At 50.2% G+C, this 16,436-nt stretch overlaps 1 protein-coding gene across 1 annotated transcript; it reads right to left on the bottom strand.

Annotated features, from left to right (window-relative positions):
* Positions 1-3,025: 3,025 nt before the first annotated feature.
* On the bottom strand, positions 3,026-16,002 carry CAV3 (caveolin 3). The gene is made up of 2 exons (XM_017667918.3): positions 15,782-16,002; positions 3,026-3,783 (listed from the first exon to the last, which is right to left on the bottom strand). The coding sequence occupies exons 1-2, from the start codon at positions 15,893-15,895 to the stop codon at positions 3,442-3,444; spliced, it is 456 nt and encodes a 151-aa protein (XP_017523407.1). The 5' UTR covers positions 15,896-16,002; the 3' UTR covers positions 3,026-3,441.
* Positions 16,003-16,436: the final 434 nt, after the last annotated feature.

The following is a 16,436-nucleotide window of genomic DNA, read 5'->3' as shown; positions in this document are numbered from 1 at the left end:
GGATACTTGGCTGCTTCTTTATCTGTGAGAGCTCTGGGTGGTACCTTGGGTCTCACTGTGGCGTGGGTGGGGGGGGGGGGCTCTGTATTTTACAGCAGAACCACTGACATTTGATTTCGGCAGCACCAGTGGCTGTGTGCCCCTTCCCTCCTAGTCTTGTCCTGGAGAATATTTTCCTGCCTCTTAGTCTTTCCCCACCCAAAGCCTGGAAGGATGGGTGTGGGGGGCCATAGGCTACCTGGAGGTGTTCTGTTCTCCTTCACCAGACCCCACTCCTGAGGTCTGTGGACCATATTTCCCCCCAGTTTTAGGCCTGTTTGTAAACCCAGTGCATGTTTGGAGGTGCCAGTACATTGGGATGTTTCATTGTTCTGATGGTCAAAAGTGATGTGAACACTTGCAGACTGTGAGCCTTATTTCTTTAGGGCCTGACAAAAATATGGTCACACAGTTTGGTCTCCTTTTGGGGTGGGTCTATGGGTTATGACTGCAGGAGGCTGCATTTCTCAAAGATCCTGGTTTCAAAGTGCTTACTTAACCTTTTGAATTTAATAGCAATGAAATGTCACTAAATGCAAAATGTGATTTCCTCAATTTTGTTCTACTGTGATGACTTTCTGTGGTATCATCATGTACTGTGCCAGTTGGTGAATGATGTGCCCAGTAATGAGATGTCTGCTTCATTCGCCGCTTTACAAAAGGTGCACTTAATAAACATTTTTTTCTTAACATTGCTTTGCCCTTTTTCTCCCTCTCACGAACAGTGACTGTATCTGCTGTCTTGCAGACTTGAATTCCCTTGGTGGGGGGCAGAGGCTGCAGAGTTATCTGCCTGATTATGACAGAGGGGCACCTGGGCTGGGGCAGGGGGCAGGAGGGAGGTGTCCCATTGCTTTTGGTCACAAGTACTCTGTCAGAGTTCCATTCAAAGATTCTCTAAGACCCAGGAACCAACCTCTTGTATGACATAGCCACACTCACTGTGTGCCATGTTCTAACTCTGGAGAAAATAGGATTCCGGACTGTCACCTTGAAGGGACCCTAACATGTATTTCTTCAAGTGGGATGAGGGGCCACCCGCAGAATCACAAATGTATTTGCATTCATTCCTGGGCTTTACTACCGCGTCATACTCTGGAGCTGGGGCCCCACCTTTGCATTTTGAACAGGAGGCCCTGAGGACCTGGGTAAGAGCACATGGGGGAAAGCAGCAGTCCACTCCCTCCACTGGCCATTCTCCATGTGCCCCCAGCTTGCTGCCCTGCTGCTGTGCCCCCAGGCTCCTGGAAGGAAGAGACCTCCTCAAACATACATGCATCTAAACGTGAGTCCTTTCTCCAGTTCCGTGAACTTCGCGGGTAACTGAGCACCCACCATAGTCTGCCCTTAGAGAAAGACTGCCGGCTTGAAAAATTGGAGTCGTAGTCAAATCAGGTTATAGCAAATGCCAAGATGGTGGAAAATCTGCATAACTCACGATTCCAAGTCTGAAACTGATGGCCTAACTTAAGAGGTGTTGTAAAGGGCAGGCCCTTTGAAGAGGATGTAAGTGACACTGACTTTAAACCTTTTCAGCTGGAGGAGGCCAGGCTTGCTGAGTCCACTTGAGAATGTGAAGAGGCCCAGGGTGAAGCCATGAGCAGTGGGCTAGAACCAAAGCCCAGTGCTGACTAGCTGTGCACCTTTAGGCAAGTCTGCTGCCCTCTCTGGGCTGTAACTTTCTTGTCTGGAAAAAAAACTAAGGGATGAATGATGAAGTGTTTAGGAGTAAAATATCCTGATATCTGCAGCTTATTTAAAAATGCATGAAGAAAGATGAGATTCGGGATGGATAAAGATGTGACAGAGCAGGAGAGCAGCACAATGTTAACCGTAGAGCCCAGGTGGTGAGTCTGCAGGTGTTCATGGAAAACCCTTTCACCTTCCCTCTGTTTGAAAATTTCATAATAAGATACTAGGAAAAACAGAAATGGGTAAAATTTTAATGCTGAAATGGACCCTAGGAGTGTTTTTATGGATGACGAAATTGAGGCCAGAGAAGGCATCTAGTTGGAGAGGCAGAACTACATCCAGGTAGCCTGTGCCCCATCTCCCAATCCATGTTGTGTCCATTCCACCCCAGACCCTGGACTCATGGCCAGGCACCAATGAGGTGATGCCTTTGAAAACCTGAAAAGTGCTACAGAACCTGAATTTTATGACACTTAAATGGGTGTTGCATGACTGGGAATAAAAGGTCAAATAGGTTTGGGAGATACTGGCGGAAATACGTTTCGTTACTGCGGGACTTGTCAGAGCCTTTAATGTACTAATGTCTATTGAAAATCTCTTGATAGAAATATATAGTGATTCTGAAACAAATGTAATCACAAAAGCCATCCCCCTACCCCCTCTTTATTGAGAATTAAGTTATAGGTAACACTTGGGAAAAACATCGCCAAAAAATGTAAGATTGTTGGGTTAGTTTTTAAATATTTTTTTTGGTGGGGAGGAGGTGGGACATGCCCTTTCTATTTTTTTATTTCTAGAATGGTCCACACAGGCACAAATCAGACTTTATGCCCTCATCACATCTCTATGAGCTGAAGGCATACACATGCCAAGTGGCAATGCCAGGAATGCCATGTCAAAGGGGAGGCTCAGAGAGTTTTGAACCCAGGCCCTGCCCTGTAGAGCCCAGGTGATGAGTCTATAGGTGTTCATGGGAAACCCCTTCAACTTGGTGTCCAGGGAGGGTCACCTGTCCTTCCATCCTATGAGCCAGTGTCTTCTCTTGGTGGCCACTGGCTGAACCAGGGGTGGGAAGAGGTCCGTGGGAAATAATTTCCAAGGAACACGAGGGAGCAGAGACCCAGCGAACAAGAAGATTCCCTAGAGAAACCAAAGTCTCTTCTTGTTCTTGGGTTTGGCCAAGGGAAGAGCCAACCGACTTGCCTTCTTCCTCAGGTCAGCAGAATATATGTTTGGAGCTGATCAGGACATGCACCCACCTTACAGACGTACACAAACCACAGCATTCCCCGAATGCAGCCGAAACCCTTTATTGGGGCCGCCTCCCTAAGAGTCTCTGGTGGCTTTCCTGAGCCACGTGAATTGACAGGCTGAGCCCACGTTGGGGAGTGGGACCAAGTGCTGGTTTATGCTGTTACAGTACAAGTGAATATGCAAAGACTTGCAGTAGCTGCCTCTTAGGAAATGATCTTTCCTCGCGCCTGGTCATGGGGGCATCGTGGTGGGGCAGGGGCGGTGTGAGGGGCCACTGTGCTTCTGTGGCAGGGCTGTCTTTTATTTCTGGCCTCCCTCAACTGCGAGCTCCCATCTTGGTAGGGGGAATAGCAGCCCCTAATGAGAAAGAGCTTGCCAGCAGCCCCTGTGGAACAGTACGGTGGGGCTGCCTGGCCTGCCTCCCCCTGCCGGGCCACCTCCCTCACCCAGCTGGCTTTATACTTCCTTCCGCAGCAGTACTTTGATGTTGCTGCAGACCTGGCCCAGGGCGGCAAAGAGGGGGTTGCAGAAGGTGCGGATGCAGAGCGAATAGATGTGGCTGATGCACTGGATCTCAATCAGGTAACTCTTAATGCACGGTACCACCGCCCAGATGTGGCAGAAGGAGATGCAGGCGAACAGGAAGCCCCAGAGCAAGGCCAGTGGGACGCCCAGCAGCGTGGACAGCAGGCGGTAGCACCAGTACTTGGAGACAGTGAAGGTGGTGTAGCTCACCTTCCACACGCCGTCGAAGCTGTAGGTGCCCACAGGTTCCGCGATCACATCTTCAAAATCCACCTGCAGGGATGGGAAGGGGCATCCTGAAGTCACAGCAGCCACCCCCTTGTCAAGCTGTTACGTGTGAGCATCAGAACCCCCTGGGGGGCTTGTTAAACCTGTTGGCTGGGCACCCCCTGCAGGGACTCTGGCACTTCCAGGGTGGGGTGTGGGACTGCACTGCTGTCAAGCTCCCAGGTGATGCCTGCTGCCATTGAGCAGGGTGGCGTGAGAGCTGGTCCAGCCACCTCAGCTTATGGGAGGAGAAGCAGGCCTCGAGGATCCAGTGACTTGCTTTGTGCCAAAGAAAATTAGAGGCAGGCCTAGAGCCTGGGCTCTCAAATTCTATTATTTTATGACTCTAGGCAATTGGATAGTCATGGTCATCCTGGGGTCAGGGAAGCCTTCCTGGAGGAAGAGGCATCTAGCTAAGCTAATGTCTGAAGGTAATGAGGTAGAGGGAGCGGTCGTGGGCTGGAAATGAGTGTTGGGCCCTGACTCTTAGGACCTAGTGGGCTAGACGGTGTGTCCCTGGGGAGATGCAGGTACTTCCGCAAGGCCGAGGGCAAGCCCCCAGTGGCTGGAACGCTGCTGGGGAGGCCAGACCTCATGTGATGAGCAGCCTCTGGGGCTTGTGTGCAGGGGGAGGCTCAGCCAGACCCAGGTTGTTTTTTTGTTTTTGTTTTATTTTGAGGTCTAACAGACATAAAACATATTAGTTGAGGCGTACAACATGATGATTCCATATTTGTGTATTTTGGGAAATGATCACCACACTAAGTGTAACATCCATCACCACACATAGTTATAATTCTTTTTTTTTTTGTGATGAGAACTTTTAAGATTTACTCTCAGCAACTTTCAAATATGCAATACGTAATTGTTAACTGTAGTCGCCATTATGTGATAACTGGGAGTCTGTGCTTTTTGATCACCTTCCCCCTTCCAGCACCCCACCCCCGCCTCTAGCAACCACCCTGTTCTCTGTGTCTCCAATCTGAGTTTTGGGGTACCTCCCCCTGGCTGCTGGGGCTGTGGTGGGGGATGTAGCAGGGTGGGAGCGAGCCCCCCGTGGGGACGAGTGGGGGAGCTGTCCCAGTATTCCAGGCAGGACCTGCTGGCAGCCTGGCCTGGGTGATGATGTGAGTTGGAGAGAGGTACACAGATCTGAGAGCTATTTTAGGATCTGGCATGTGGCAAAATGAGAGCCTCACCAGTCTGGCTAGTGAAGATGTCTGGTGTCCGAGTGTGCGGAGCTGGCCCGAAGCACCCTGCGGAGGAGACCGGAGCTTTCCCCTTGTCCGAGGCCAGCGCTACCTCAGATTTCCCTCTCCCTGCCTCTCTCCTTTGCAGCAGGAAGGAACCTGGGCACTCAGAGAACCTTTGTCACCTGTCCCACTGCAATAGTGTCTCAGGTCCCATTTGGGAAGCAGAAAAAAGTAATCAGTGGACTTAAAAAAAAAGAGAGAGCTTTCGGCCACATCACTTAACTAATCTTTCTCAAGTCCCTGGTATGCATTAAGCTCTGTGTCATGGTGGCTTTCCTGTGTGTGATGTCATTTAGCATCACTAAGCCTTAGGTGTCTTGTCTGTAAAATGGGGGCAGTAACCATTTTCCAGTGTCCCTGGGCCATTTTAATAAAAGTTAGTTGAATGAACACACAACCTCCTCAGACTAATTGGAAGGGGGCTGGTGGGGCCAGAGCTCAGACTTCAGTCTTCCAGGCCAGGCCCCTTTCTCTCTTCTCTTGGGGGAGGGGATCCTTTATGCACAAAGTTATTATTAAAGTGACTTCTTGTTATACAATAGCATAACCACATTGCAGGAAATTAAGGAAATAGCAAACACAACAAAGGCATTTCTGCTTTGTATTTCCCCAGAACTAAGATTAGTATTATTTTGGAGATTTTCTTTCTAGTGTTTTTTTTTGGGGGGGAGGGTGGAGTGGACATAACCAGGTTACACGCATGATGTTGAGTCCTACTTTTCTCACATGACTAGATTCTGAGCTAATGGGCCATGCCTGGGAGCCCTGGATGCCCCTGGAGACAGCTGACAGGGAGGCCCCACCCAGGGGTGCTGTGTTACTAGGAAGAAGGTTTTAGGGTGAGATTTCAGGCTGCAGGCAACGTGGAAAAGCTCACTTGGGAATTCATAGGGCCTTCTGAGACCCTTCTGCAAATCTCAGCCTCCAGCTTCCTCTGCAGGGCATTTAGTGGAGATCACTTAACCTCTAACACAGCCCACTGGACGGAAGAGGAGGCCAGAGGGAAGAAAGTCAGTATGGTCCTCATCTCCTTGGAAGGATAGGCTTCTAGGATGTGGTGGCTGGCTGGGAATTTGGGGAACTAGGGGGTTTGGGAGCAGAGATGGGAAGATGGTATGCCGGATATTTGGGAAAGGAGGCCCAGGTCGGTTGGGGAATGTCTCATGGCTTTGGAGAGTGGATGGAAAGGGCTGGCATCTTCGGCATCAGGTTTACCTCGGGCAAAAACCCAGGGTTGTTTCTTGCTAATTTCAAATCCAAGAAGCTGGACCGTATATGATGGGGGGACCTTCCAGCCTGACCTGGGTACACTAACTAACTGTAGGTATCGAGGTTCAGACATACCCCTGGTACCTGGATCCTGCTGACTGAGGTGTTCTGACCTCTGAGCCTCCACCTCTCCATAGCGGCCATGCCCTGGCCTGTGCCTGATGCCTCCTAGCACTCAGGCTGCCTTCTGGAGCCCGGAGCAGCCCCAGGAACCTGGCACACAGAGGGAGGCATTCAGGCAGCGATGTGCCTCCCTGCCTTCTTCTCAGCAGAGGAGCCCGCCTTCCTTTCACTCCCCGCTCAGCACTTGTGGCCTCTCCTGCCTCTCCTGCGGCTATTGCTTAGGATGGCGCCTCCCCACTTACCAGTTACCCAGTGCTGTTCACCTTACAGGTGGGCAGACAGGCCCAGGGGAGGCAGAGCCCAGACTGAATCTAGGCATTGTGACTTTTATCTGAGCTCTTCACACTGCCCCAGCCAAGTCAGACCCGAGGTGGCTGCTGCTTCCGCAGACGGTGACCGCCCCCTCTGAGGTCTGGCCCCTGTTGGCCAGAGACCTGCCTCAAGGCAGGGCCCTGAGCTGCTCCTTGCCAGTGAGCTGTTTCCCCAGCGCCTCTGTAGCTCACCCTGCTTTGTTCACTAGTCCAGCATATTCCTCTATTCAACACATCTGATTATTTGTGCCTGGCCCCTAAGAGGCAACAGAGAGGAAAAGTGCCCTGACTGAAGTTCGAGTCCAGCTCTGCTACTTACTGGCTCTGTGACCTTCAGCAAGAGTCTTAGCTTTTCTATGCCACATTTTCCTAGTTTACCTCATAATGTTTGTCAGAGGATTAAATAACTTCAGACATATAAATACTGAGAACATTGCCTGGCACAGAATCCCCGATGAATAGCTTTAGCTATTGGTGGTGGTGGTTATGGTTAGAGTGCGTTCTGCAGTAGAAAGCTAGAGTCCCAGGGGTGGGTTCACACACTAGTGCAGGTCCTGATCTGATGGTGACATGGGCAGATAACCTCTTTGAGCTTCATTTCCTCATCTGTAAAATGGGTTTACTACTTCTTACAACCTTGTAATGAGGCACAGAAATAATTCCACCCCCCCGATAATTTCTCCCATCCATCCATCCGTCCATCCACCCACCCATCATCTATTCATCCACTCGTCCTTCTATGTATCCATCCTTCCATCCATTCATCCATCCATCCATTCATTATCCATTCACCTATCCACTGATGCATGGATTCATCCAATCATCCCCCACCAGCTGTTCATCTGTCCATCCATCTAACTGCCTATCCTCCTATCCAGCCATCTGTACATCCAAACAAATATTTATTGAGTTCCCACTTTGTGTTAGGCATACCATCTATTGGCAGTGCTTAGCACAATACCTGGCATAAGGTGAGTGCTCAGTGACAGTAATTATTTGTGAATTGCTCTGAAATGTCTATGAAAATAGATCTCAGAATTATCTGTTGACACCGCAGATCGTAAGTACAGCCATTCTCCAGCCTACCTAGTCACAAGCATGTGTGCTTGTGTACCTCAGTCTATGCCAATCAAATGAATGGGGTTCCCTTTCCCTCATTTTCTGCTTATGATAATAATCCTACCCCCAAGGAGCTCTGTTGTGTCTTTTAATTATCATTTGTTTGAAGAAGCCATTGGTGCTGACATTTGAATTATTTCCAGTAATTGCCTTTCAACACTGTGCATGGGACAACTGCTCCATTTTCTGGGAATCAGAAAACGTGCTCTCAGAGGGAGGGGCTGTGCTGGCGGGAGGCAGCTGCCCCCCAACTCAGACTGAGCACTGAGACAGCTTGGGTCACAGTGTGCAACTTTGGGGAGATATTTATAAGACCCAGTCAGGCAGCTCCAGGCATCTGTGCCAGTGTATCAGGAGCACACAGTGACTTCATTTCTTAAATCATTTCCCGAACTGGAGGGGGGATGGCTTTTTCCTGGGGGGTGGGGGTAGTGGGTGGGGCTGGGGGCTGGATCCAGAGAAAGGCTCAGGCTGGGAGGGGTACAATGTGGCTGCTCATTCGGTTGGTGTCCCCTTCTCTGGCATTTATTTTTGGAACAGCAGGAGAGCCAGCTGATGAATGGGAACCAGCCAGTGCTGCCCCCGCAGCCTCCAATAGGGTGGGGAAGGTGCAGGACAGCAGGGCCAGGCATTGCTGGAGGATGTGGGGGAGGCCAGCAGAATACCGCCCCCCCCCACCTAACCTCGTCAAAAATACCTCCCCCAGATTCCTTGGGCATCCAGGGCCCTGGACAACCGGGATAGGCTATCTGTGGGCGGGGAAAGAACTCTGACATTTGGTTCTGCTTGGCCACTGAGTTACTGTATGATTTTGGGCTCAGTGCTTTCCCTGTCTGTCCTCTGGGTTTCTGGTTTCTTTAAAAAAAAAAAAACTATACTGACAGTATTGGTAAAGATCCCTAGTGACACAGAATTAGTTTTGGAGTCAGAAAATCTGAGGGGTGGCTTAGCTTTGCTGGGTCTTAGTTTTTCTCTCTCATATTTTTCCTCTATATTATTTGCTATATTGCTATATTGTTACTCCTGTTTGTATCCAATCACTTGGCACATGGCATCTCAAGTTTCTAATGAGTGTTCACTTTCTCACCCTGCTCCTTAAAGGGTGGTCCATGGTCAGTGGACCCCAACAAGGTATGTACAGAAGGTGAGAGTAAGCCTTTAGAAATACTCACAGAAGTTGGACCCAGTCAGTTTGTGTCTGTTGCCTCTAATAAAAATGAAAATGGGAGCTTATATTATGGATGCCTGTTGGTCATTTTACTTATCTAGTAATTAATTTTTATTGAATTTTACAGAAGTACTGGTGTACAAAGATTGGAATAATAAAACTGGCCCTTAACCTGAATAATTTGCAAAGCCCTGGCCTATAAAGTATGAAGCTAAAATGACTGCAAACAGCTGAAAAATGGCAAGGCTTGGTTTCGTGTATTAAAATTGGTAATAACAATAGAATTCTGTACAATCTGGAATAACCATGGTAACACTCACAATTTGATGCTTGTAGGGTGTTGGTTTCTGGCCATGCATTTTATATCTAGCATTTCCCCTGGCTTGTAAAGAACAAGCAGGGGTGGAGGCCAAGCTGGCCTGACAACAAAGCCTGTGCCTGTATTTCCTCTGCCATCTCCCTGACCAGGGGCATTGCAGGGCCAGGTACCCCTGCAGAAGCTGAGGCACAGCAAGTACCACAGGCCAGTTCTGACAGCAGGGGGAGGGGTCCAGGATTAGCTGGGGCTTGGGATCCAGAGTACCCTACAGGGGGGACCTAGGCTAGAGCTTAAAGGGATGTGGGCTCATATAAATCAGCGGTGAAGAGACTGAGATAAAAGGGCTTCAAGGTGAGAGAGAAGCCACATCTGCCCTTGCCCATCTCTTCCTATCCCGTCTCTTTCCATCCTCTCTCCTGCCTTGTCAGTCTCTGCCTGCAGGAAAGCTGATGCATGTAGAATTCAGTGCAGTAGAAATAGCCCTGGGTTGAGCTCTAGGCTTGGCTGTGCACCAGATTTTGGTGGGTGGTTAGTAGTTTCCAAAGATGACCCCAGATTAGTCACGCCTCTTGGCAGTTATGTCCTTGCATAGTCTCATCGTATGTCAAGTGTGGGCTTGCCCTGTGACTTGCATTCACCACCAGAATTTGGTAGAACGGATGCTCTGCCAGTTCCAGAACTAAGCCTGAAGAATGCCTGGCAGCTTCTGCTTTTGGGAGCCACCATAGCAGAAGTTCTCTTTTATACCCTGATCTAGAGACCAGTGGAATTAAAAGCCCATTACTATACTTTGTTCTAAAGACTGGTGGGGTCCACCCTGACCAGTTTGCGGCCATCAACATCAAGGCAAGACCCTCTACCAGCAAAAAGATTATGACTCCCTGAAAGCTTGGATGATGGTTAGCATTTTTTAGCATAAATTATTTTTTAAAAAAAGACTGTTGGAGAGGTCACATGAAGGGAGAAGCCCAAAACTACACAGATAGAGGCCCAGCCATCCCAGCATCCCTCCTGAGCACTGCCTTCGAGCCATACCCACCAAGGCACCAGGCTTATGAGTGAGCCATGTGGGATTAATATATAAATCAAGTATAGAAATCAAATGTATAATCATATATGACTTGATTATTTTTCCTGTAATTCCTGATAAGTGATCAGGAACAGAACAAACAAGACCAAAACAGTTTCTGTGACCTAATTGCCCTTGCTATTGTTTCAATACCTTGTAAGACGTTGTGCCCCAGGAAACTGGAGACTGCCGAGGATCAAGTTTACAGTTAGTTAATGGTTGTCTATTAAGTCCCTCACACAGAATTCTATTGTTGTTAACATGTATTTGCTCAGTAAATACGAAGGGTGCCCTCTCAGCACCACTCTTGGGCTGTTACGCCTTGAGTCCCCTGGCTGGTCCTTTCAGGTCTTCAGTAACTCATCGTGTCTCCTCCCTTGTCTGCAGGCCAGAAGCTGGGAGGGACTCAAGCCATCTTGGATGTTCCAGCTCAGTAGAGGCCCGGGCTATGGCAGCCCCGGCTGCCTCTGACTGCAGCTGCATGACAGACCACCCGAGACCAGCTGAACTGCCCAGTTGAGTCTAGTTCACCCATAGAACTGTGAGAGATGATCAAATGGTTGTTGCTCTAAGCCACTGAGTTTGGGATGACTCGTTCCACAGCATCAGATAACTTCCGCAGGGTGACTATAGGGAAAATCAGTGGGAACTTTGGACACCAGGCTTATCTTCTATAAGGACAAGGGGGACTTGTCAGCACTTGAAAATGCAAAATGTTCACCAGCCTGTTGAATAAGGATTTCTGGTGGCAGAGCCCAGAGATATACACTTAAAATCCCCAAGAAAGTGGTCCACAATTTCAAAAACTCAAGCTGATATCCAGGAGTTTCCATGACACTGTTATAAATGCCTCAGTGTTAGTTAGTCCCGCATAGCCCCTCTTGGAGACACTTGACAGAGGGCAAAGGGCAAGATATTTCCAAAAGGAAGGAATTGCGCATGTGGGATGACTGACAGGTTGGATGACCTTGCATAATCCAGCCTCAACCTACCCCTTTTGCTTTCTCTCCTACAAATTCCCTTTCAGATGCTCATAGTTCCATTGGTCCCCTGCAGACAGACTAGCAAAGAGATTTCTTTGAAACCTACCCTGCCCAACTGCCCATCTAATGATCCACAGCTTCCTAGACAAGTGCTGTGATCCATCAGTAATGTGGCAATACCATCCCTCCCTTTTGTCATATCTGCCCAACATTCTTCTCAAATGTGGCTTTTGCATATTTTGTTCCCTCTTCTTGGAAAGCCTGAGTTCCCCTTGCTACATCTTAAATTTTTCCCATTTTTTAAATGCACCTTGGATACTACCTCTGCATGAAGTGGCACCTGATGTTTCCAGATGAAAGTCACGTCTTTGTCCCTTAACCTACTGTAACACTTCATCTGGCACTGATTTATGGCGTTAAGCTCCTTCTCCTGTATATTCTCACTGTCTTGGTCTCATCTTCTCTTTTGGGTTGGATTTTTCTCAAGAGGAGTACAAGGTCAGTTTTATCTGTCAGCAGCAGGATGCCCAGATGGGCGCAAACTGGGAGCAGAGTTTGTAGAACTCATGGGCTGCTGGGCCCTCTGGTGTCTGTTAGCCTGAGCTGATAGGCAAAGGGTTTTTTATGTGTTTTTCTGAGAGAGGATGGTGTTCAGTGACACATGTGGGTTGAAGGTAGGGTGGGACCCAGTGTGAGGGGCTGGGGTCATGTCTGTCCCCCTGCCCTGTTTGATGGGCCGAGTGCCTGAGGAGACAGTGGTTGAAGCCAGAAGCTGAAGGGCCTGCACGAGCCTTTGGCCTGAAGTGTCATGGCTTTGGGTCCTGGGGCCTAATGTGTGAGTCCAGGACAAAGGGGGCTGCTGAGCCGCCAGCCTGAGCCCTCTCATAGGTAGTGCAGGAGGACTTTGGGGTGGGGCTGGAGTCCTGTGGGGCATGGGGGAGAGGGCTGCAGGCTGTGCAACAGGGGTCTAAAGGGAAAGGTGTCCTCAGTGGTGAGCTGGCAAGCCCTGGGGACCCTCAGCACCCATTCCCATGCCCCCTGGTCCTAGTGTGGGGGCCCCCCTGCCATGGCCTTGTCTTGCTCATCACAGTCCCCTGTGAGACAGCCCGGCACCTGCTGGCAGTGAGCCCTCTGTGATGATTCAGGGACTCAGTGTTCCATGAACAGCAGTGATGTGGGGTGGAGGAGTGGGTGGTCACTCCGCAACCCCTCCACGCCCGTCCCTTGAGCCTCCCCGCTGCCTAGCCTGTCGGGCCCTTCGTTGCTCCCCTTTCTCTGGCTCTCATTGTCAAGGGCAGCAACAGGTCTTTGCCTGAGGAAGTTTAGGGCAGTTTTGACTCCGGAAAGTTAAAGGGAGCACCTCCCCTCTGCTGGGGGCCAAATCCATAAACGCAAGGAGCCTGTCTCCTACTTTTCATCCTCAGCAGCTGGTGGCAGAGGGGACAGTTTTCCCTCTTCTCACCCAAGCTCTATGGACACCAGAGACACAGGCCCAAGGGAGGAAAGGTGTTTGCCCAGAGTCACACAGCAAGTTAGTGTTGGGCCTGGGGGCCAAAACTGGGTTCTGTGGAGCCGGTTGTTGGTCCCACATCTCAGTGCATCCCTCACCCTGGCCCCTGTCACTCAATACCCAGGGGAAACCGCCCTGAGTTCCCACTCTGCCTTGTTTTTCCTCTCTATCTCTGTTACCCCCCCACCCGCCTGCCTTCCCTAGTCTTTCTCCAGGTGACCCAGGGCGCCCCAGCCACAGACTGCTCACAGCCCATTCCCAGCCGTGCTCTCCCCTGCCCTGTTTCCTGGTCTTTATTCTTTCACAAACCAAGTCCACTCAAACCTGTTTGTGGTATTGATCTGACTCCCTTTTATGATCTCTGTTCTAAACTTTGAAACTTTTTTCGTTTCTCACTTATTAGAAACAAAAGAAAGGAAAAGTCAAATAACTCCCTAAACCAGGGAATGTCCAATAAACCCATCACACAATAATCTCCCCTTGACAAGATTTGCGGGCCCGTCTGCTCAGCCCTTGAGTGATGCTTTCCTGGGGCTCCGGGCCTCCAGGCTCAGCGCCAGGGCGGCTGCCTGTGCAGCTGGGTCTGTATGGCTGCCCACCTGCCCTGGGGTCAGAAGCTGGGCCTGCAGCCCGGTGCTGGCTTACTCCAGCTCAGTGGGGCCTGAGAGCTTCTCCACACTTGCTTCCTTCAGAAACCATAGTCTCTCTTGGGATGCTCTTCGCCATCCCCAGCAGCCAGTGAGGGCCCAGCAGAGGGGAACCATGTCTGAAAGATGGCCCTTGGCTTAGTGCTCAGGCTGTGCAAGCTTCTCCGGGCTCTGGTGCAGCTCGCATTTTGTCGCACCCTTGCTGCGTGCCAGGGACTGTGTGAGGCACTTTCAAATCCCTTATTTTCATTTAATCCTCACATATTTCTTTGGCACAATGCTGCTCTGGGATTCATTTCCCCAGTGGAGGTGAATGACATTAATCTCAGTTTTAGGGGGAAACTCAGGTTCAGAAAACCTAAGTGACTGGTCCTATGTCATTGCTTTTAGGTAAAAGAGTCTGGATTTGAAACCAGATTTGTTAAAGTCAAATCCGGGACTTTTCCCTCTAGACCACACTGCACAAACCATGACAAATACTGCCTTACATTTATATAGTGCTTTTGGGCAAAATTTGCTCACTACTTTTTCCTCATCGCAGCATGGTTCCCATTGTGTCATAATGACCCCGTCTCCACCCCCAGTGATACATATATATGTATATAAATACAATAATAGCATAGTATGAGCTGTTACAGAGAAATGCCTTGAGTAAAGAGGGGATGCAGAGGAGGGAGCTACTGCCTGCCTGGAGGAGTTGAAGAAGGCTTCCTGGAGGGGGTGACACTTGAGTCAGGTCTTGAAGGGGAGCAGGGCATTTAGCACATGGAGGAGAGCAGTGTGTCCTGGTTTGGGTGGCTGGCTCCCTGTGTAGGGTTGGAAAATAGAGGAAGGTTGGGGCCAGATGGTGTTGGGTTTGCAAGCCACGGGGAGCAGTTAACCAGCCTGGGAGGTGCAGGTGCTCCACTGAAGGATAACGGCTCAGGGGCTATGCTTCAGAGCAAGCCCTAAGCCACAGTGTCCAACCCAGTGGTCATGACCTTTGAGCACTTGACCTATGGCCACTGCAGCTGAAGAATTCTCAATCCTGTGTAGCTTTAATTAAAATGTAAAAACTGATACTTAATCCCATAATTGGAAAACTTTTAAGAATGTTTCTTACCATTTGAGCATGTGAATTGATATTCAACAGTACATTTTATGAAATCCAAAAACAGAATAAGGATTTCTGATAAAAAAATTTGAAGTCTGAATCCAGATACACCTTAAGTCCAAGACACACACTGGATTTTGAGGCTGAAGAAAGACTGTACGAGAGTTCATTGATAATTGTTTTATACTATTACTTGTTGAAATAATACTGTTTTGGATATACTGTGTTAGATCAAAAATGCCATAAAAATTAATTTCACCTGCTTGTTCCTGTTTAAAATTGTGGCTGCCAGAAAATGTAAAATTGTGTAGGCTAATTCGTATAATGGATTGCATTATATTTCTACTGGACAGGGCTGGGCTGTGATCTGTTGCAGTCGGTAGGCACTGGGAAGCCCCAGGCACCTGCCCTTTGCACAGCTCCCAGGAATTCTGTCGTGGAAAGGCATCTACGGCTGCTGAGCGGAGGTTGGAGTGAGGTTGCGGGCCAGGGATAGCCAGGCTGCTGCTGGTGTCTAGGCGAGGACAGAGGCCCGATGCAGGCAGAGGCTGTCAGGGAGGCACTGCAAAGGCTGGGTAGCCCTCCTCTGAGCAGGGCCTTTCAGGGGCCCAGGGCACTTTGGAGAGGCCTCTGCCCAAGCCTGGCCCCAGGGGTCAGGCAGGGAGCTGGCAGGAGTGCTGGGCATGGCACCCACGCTGTGGGCAGTGGACACCCAGCAGTGCTCGGGAAGCCACCAGCCCTGCTGGGAGCTACCCTCTGGGGATTAACCCTGCGCCCACTGTGGAGACCGTAGAAATTGCCCCTGGCATGGAAAAGAGCCCAAGTTGGCATTCCTTGTCTTTGTGTCGGGATGAGGGCTGGGAGGTAATGGGAAGAACTTCACAGTGGTAAGGAATCACTTCCCTTTGTGACTCGCCTCCCCCGCCCCAGCCAATACCAGGGTCTTCTCTGGGCAGTCAGTTCTTTGCTCTTATTTATGCTAAATGTTCTTTGGGGTGGACAAGCTGGCTTTTGATGGGGAATTTGGAGAAGACAGAGGAAGCGGGTCGCTTCTCTGGGAAGCTGATTGTGTGTGGAGCAGCAGAGCCCTCCCCCTTCCAGCGCCCAAGTGTTGTGCCCGGGCAGGCCTACCAAGCCTACCTTCACTATGTCCTCGTTAATGTTCTTAGGGTCTCGGTTCACCAGGTCAATCTCCTTGCAGTGAATGTCCTTGACGATCTGGGCCTCCAGGTCTGTGTGCTCCTCGGCCATCATCACGGAGCCAGGGAGACCTGCCCGAGGAGAGCTGAGCTCTGTGGCCACAGGGTCTGAAAGGACTTGGGGCAGAGACACCGTTCAGTGTCCCCAGACTTGGGCTCCTGCCGGCTAAATAGGCCCCACCCAGCATGCCAGCTGACAGCTGTCTCACATAACTTCAGCCTGCCTCTCGCTAAAGCCTCAGTGGCAGGCCTCCAAGCTAAAATTAAGACTGGAACTCTGCTGGAAGGCCCAGCACTCCTTAAAGGGGGCTGCTGTGGGCACAGGGCCTCACAGGGCAAAAGCAAAGGGCCTGGCATCCATTGTGGGCCACTGGGGTGGCTGGGCTGTGTGTGAGGGGCCCTGGAATTTGCTCCTCTGGGAGGGGAGACAGGGGCGCACCTCCCCTCTCTGGGCTACCATGTGCCTACCTCTAAAGGGGCCATAATAATCACGATCTGGGCTCTGCCAACCATCGTGGAGAGGAGGAGATGAGGCCATACTTGGGAAGGGGCTTCGGGAATTGAAATGCTATCAGCAGAGAGTAGTTAGTATACCG

This window comes from Manis javanica, chromosome 3 (genome assembly GCF_040802235.1).
Source record: "Manis javanica isolate MJ-LG chromosome 3, MJ_LKY, whole genome shotgun sequence".
Taxonomy (NCBI): Eukaryota; Metazoa; Chordata; class Mammalia; order Pholidota; family Manidae; genus Manis; species Manis javanica.
Note: the sequence above shows the minus strand (reverse complement) of the source record. Positions and strands in the feature narration are given on the sequence as shown.

Bases quoted from the DNA above. Each gene is read 5' to 3' on its own strand.
- CAV3 (XM_017667918.3), bottom strand. From the start codon at position 15,895: ATGATGGCCGAGGAGCACACAGACCTGGAGGCCCAGATCGTCAAGGAC. The intron at 3,784-15,781 runs GTAGGCTTGGTA...CCATCCCTGCAG, and splicing joins TTAACGAGGACATAGTGAAG to GTGGATTTTGAAGATGTGAT.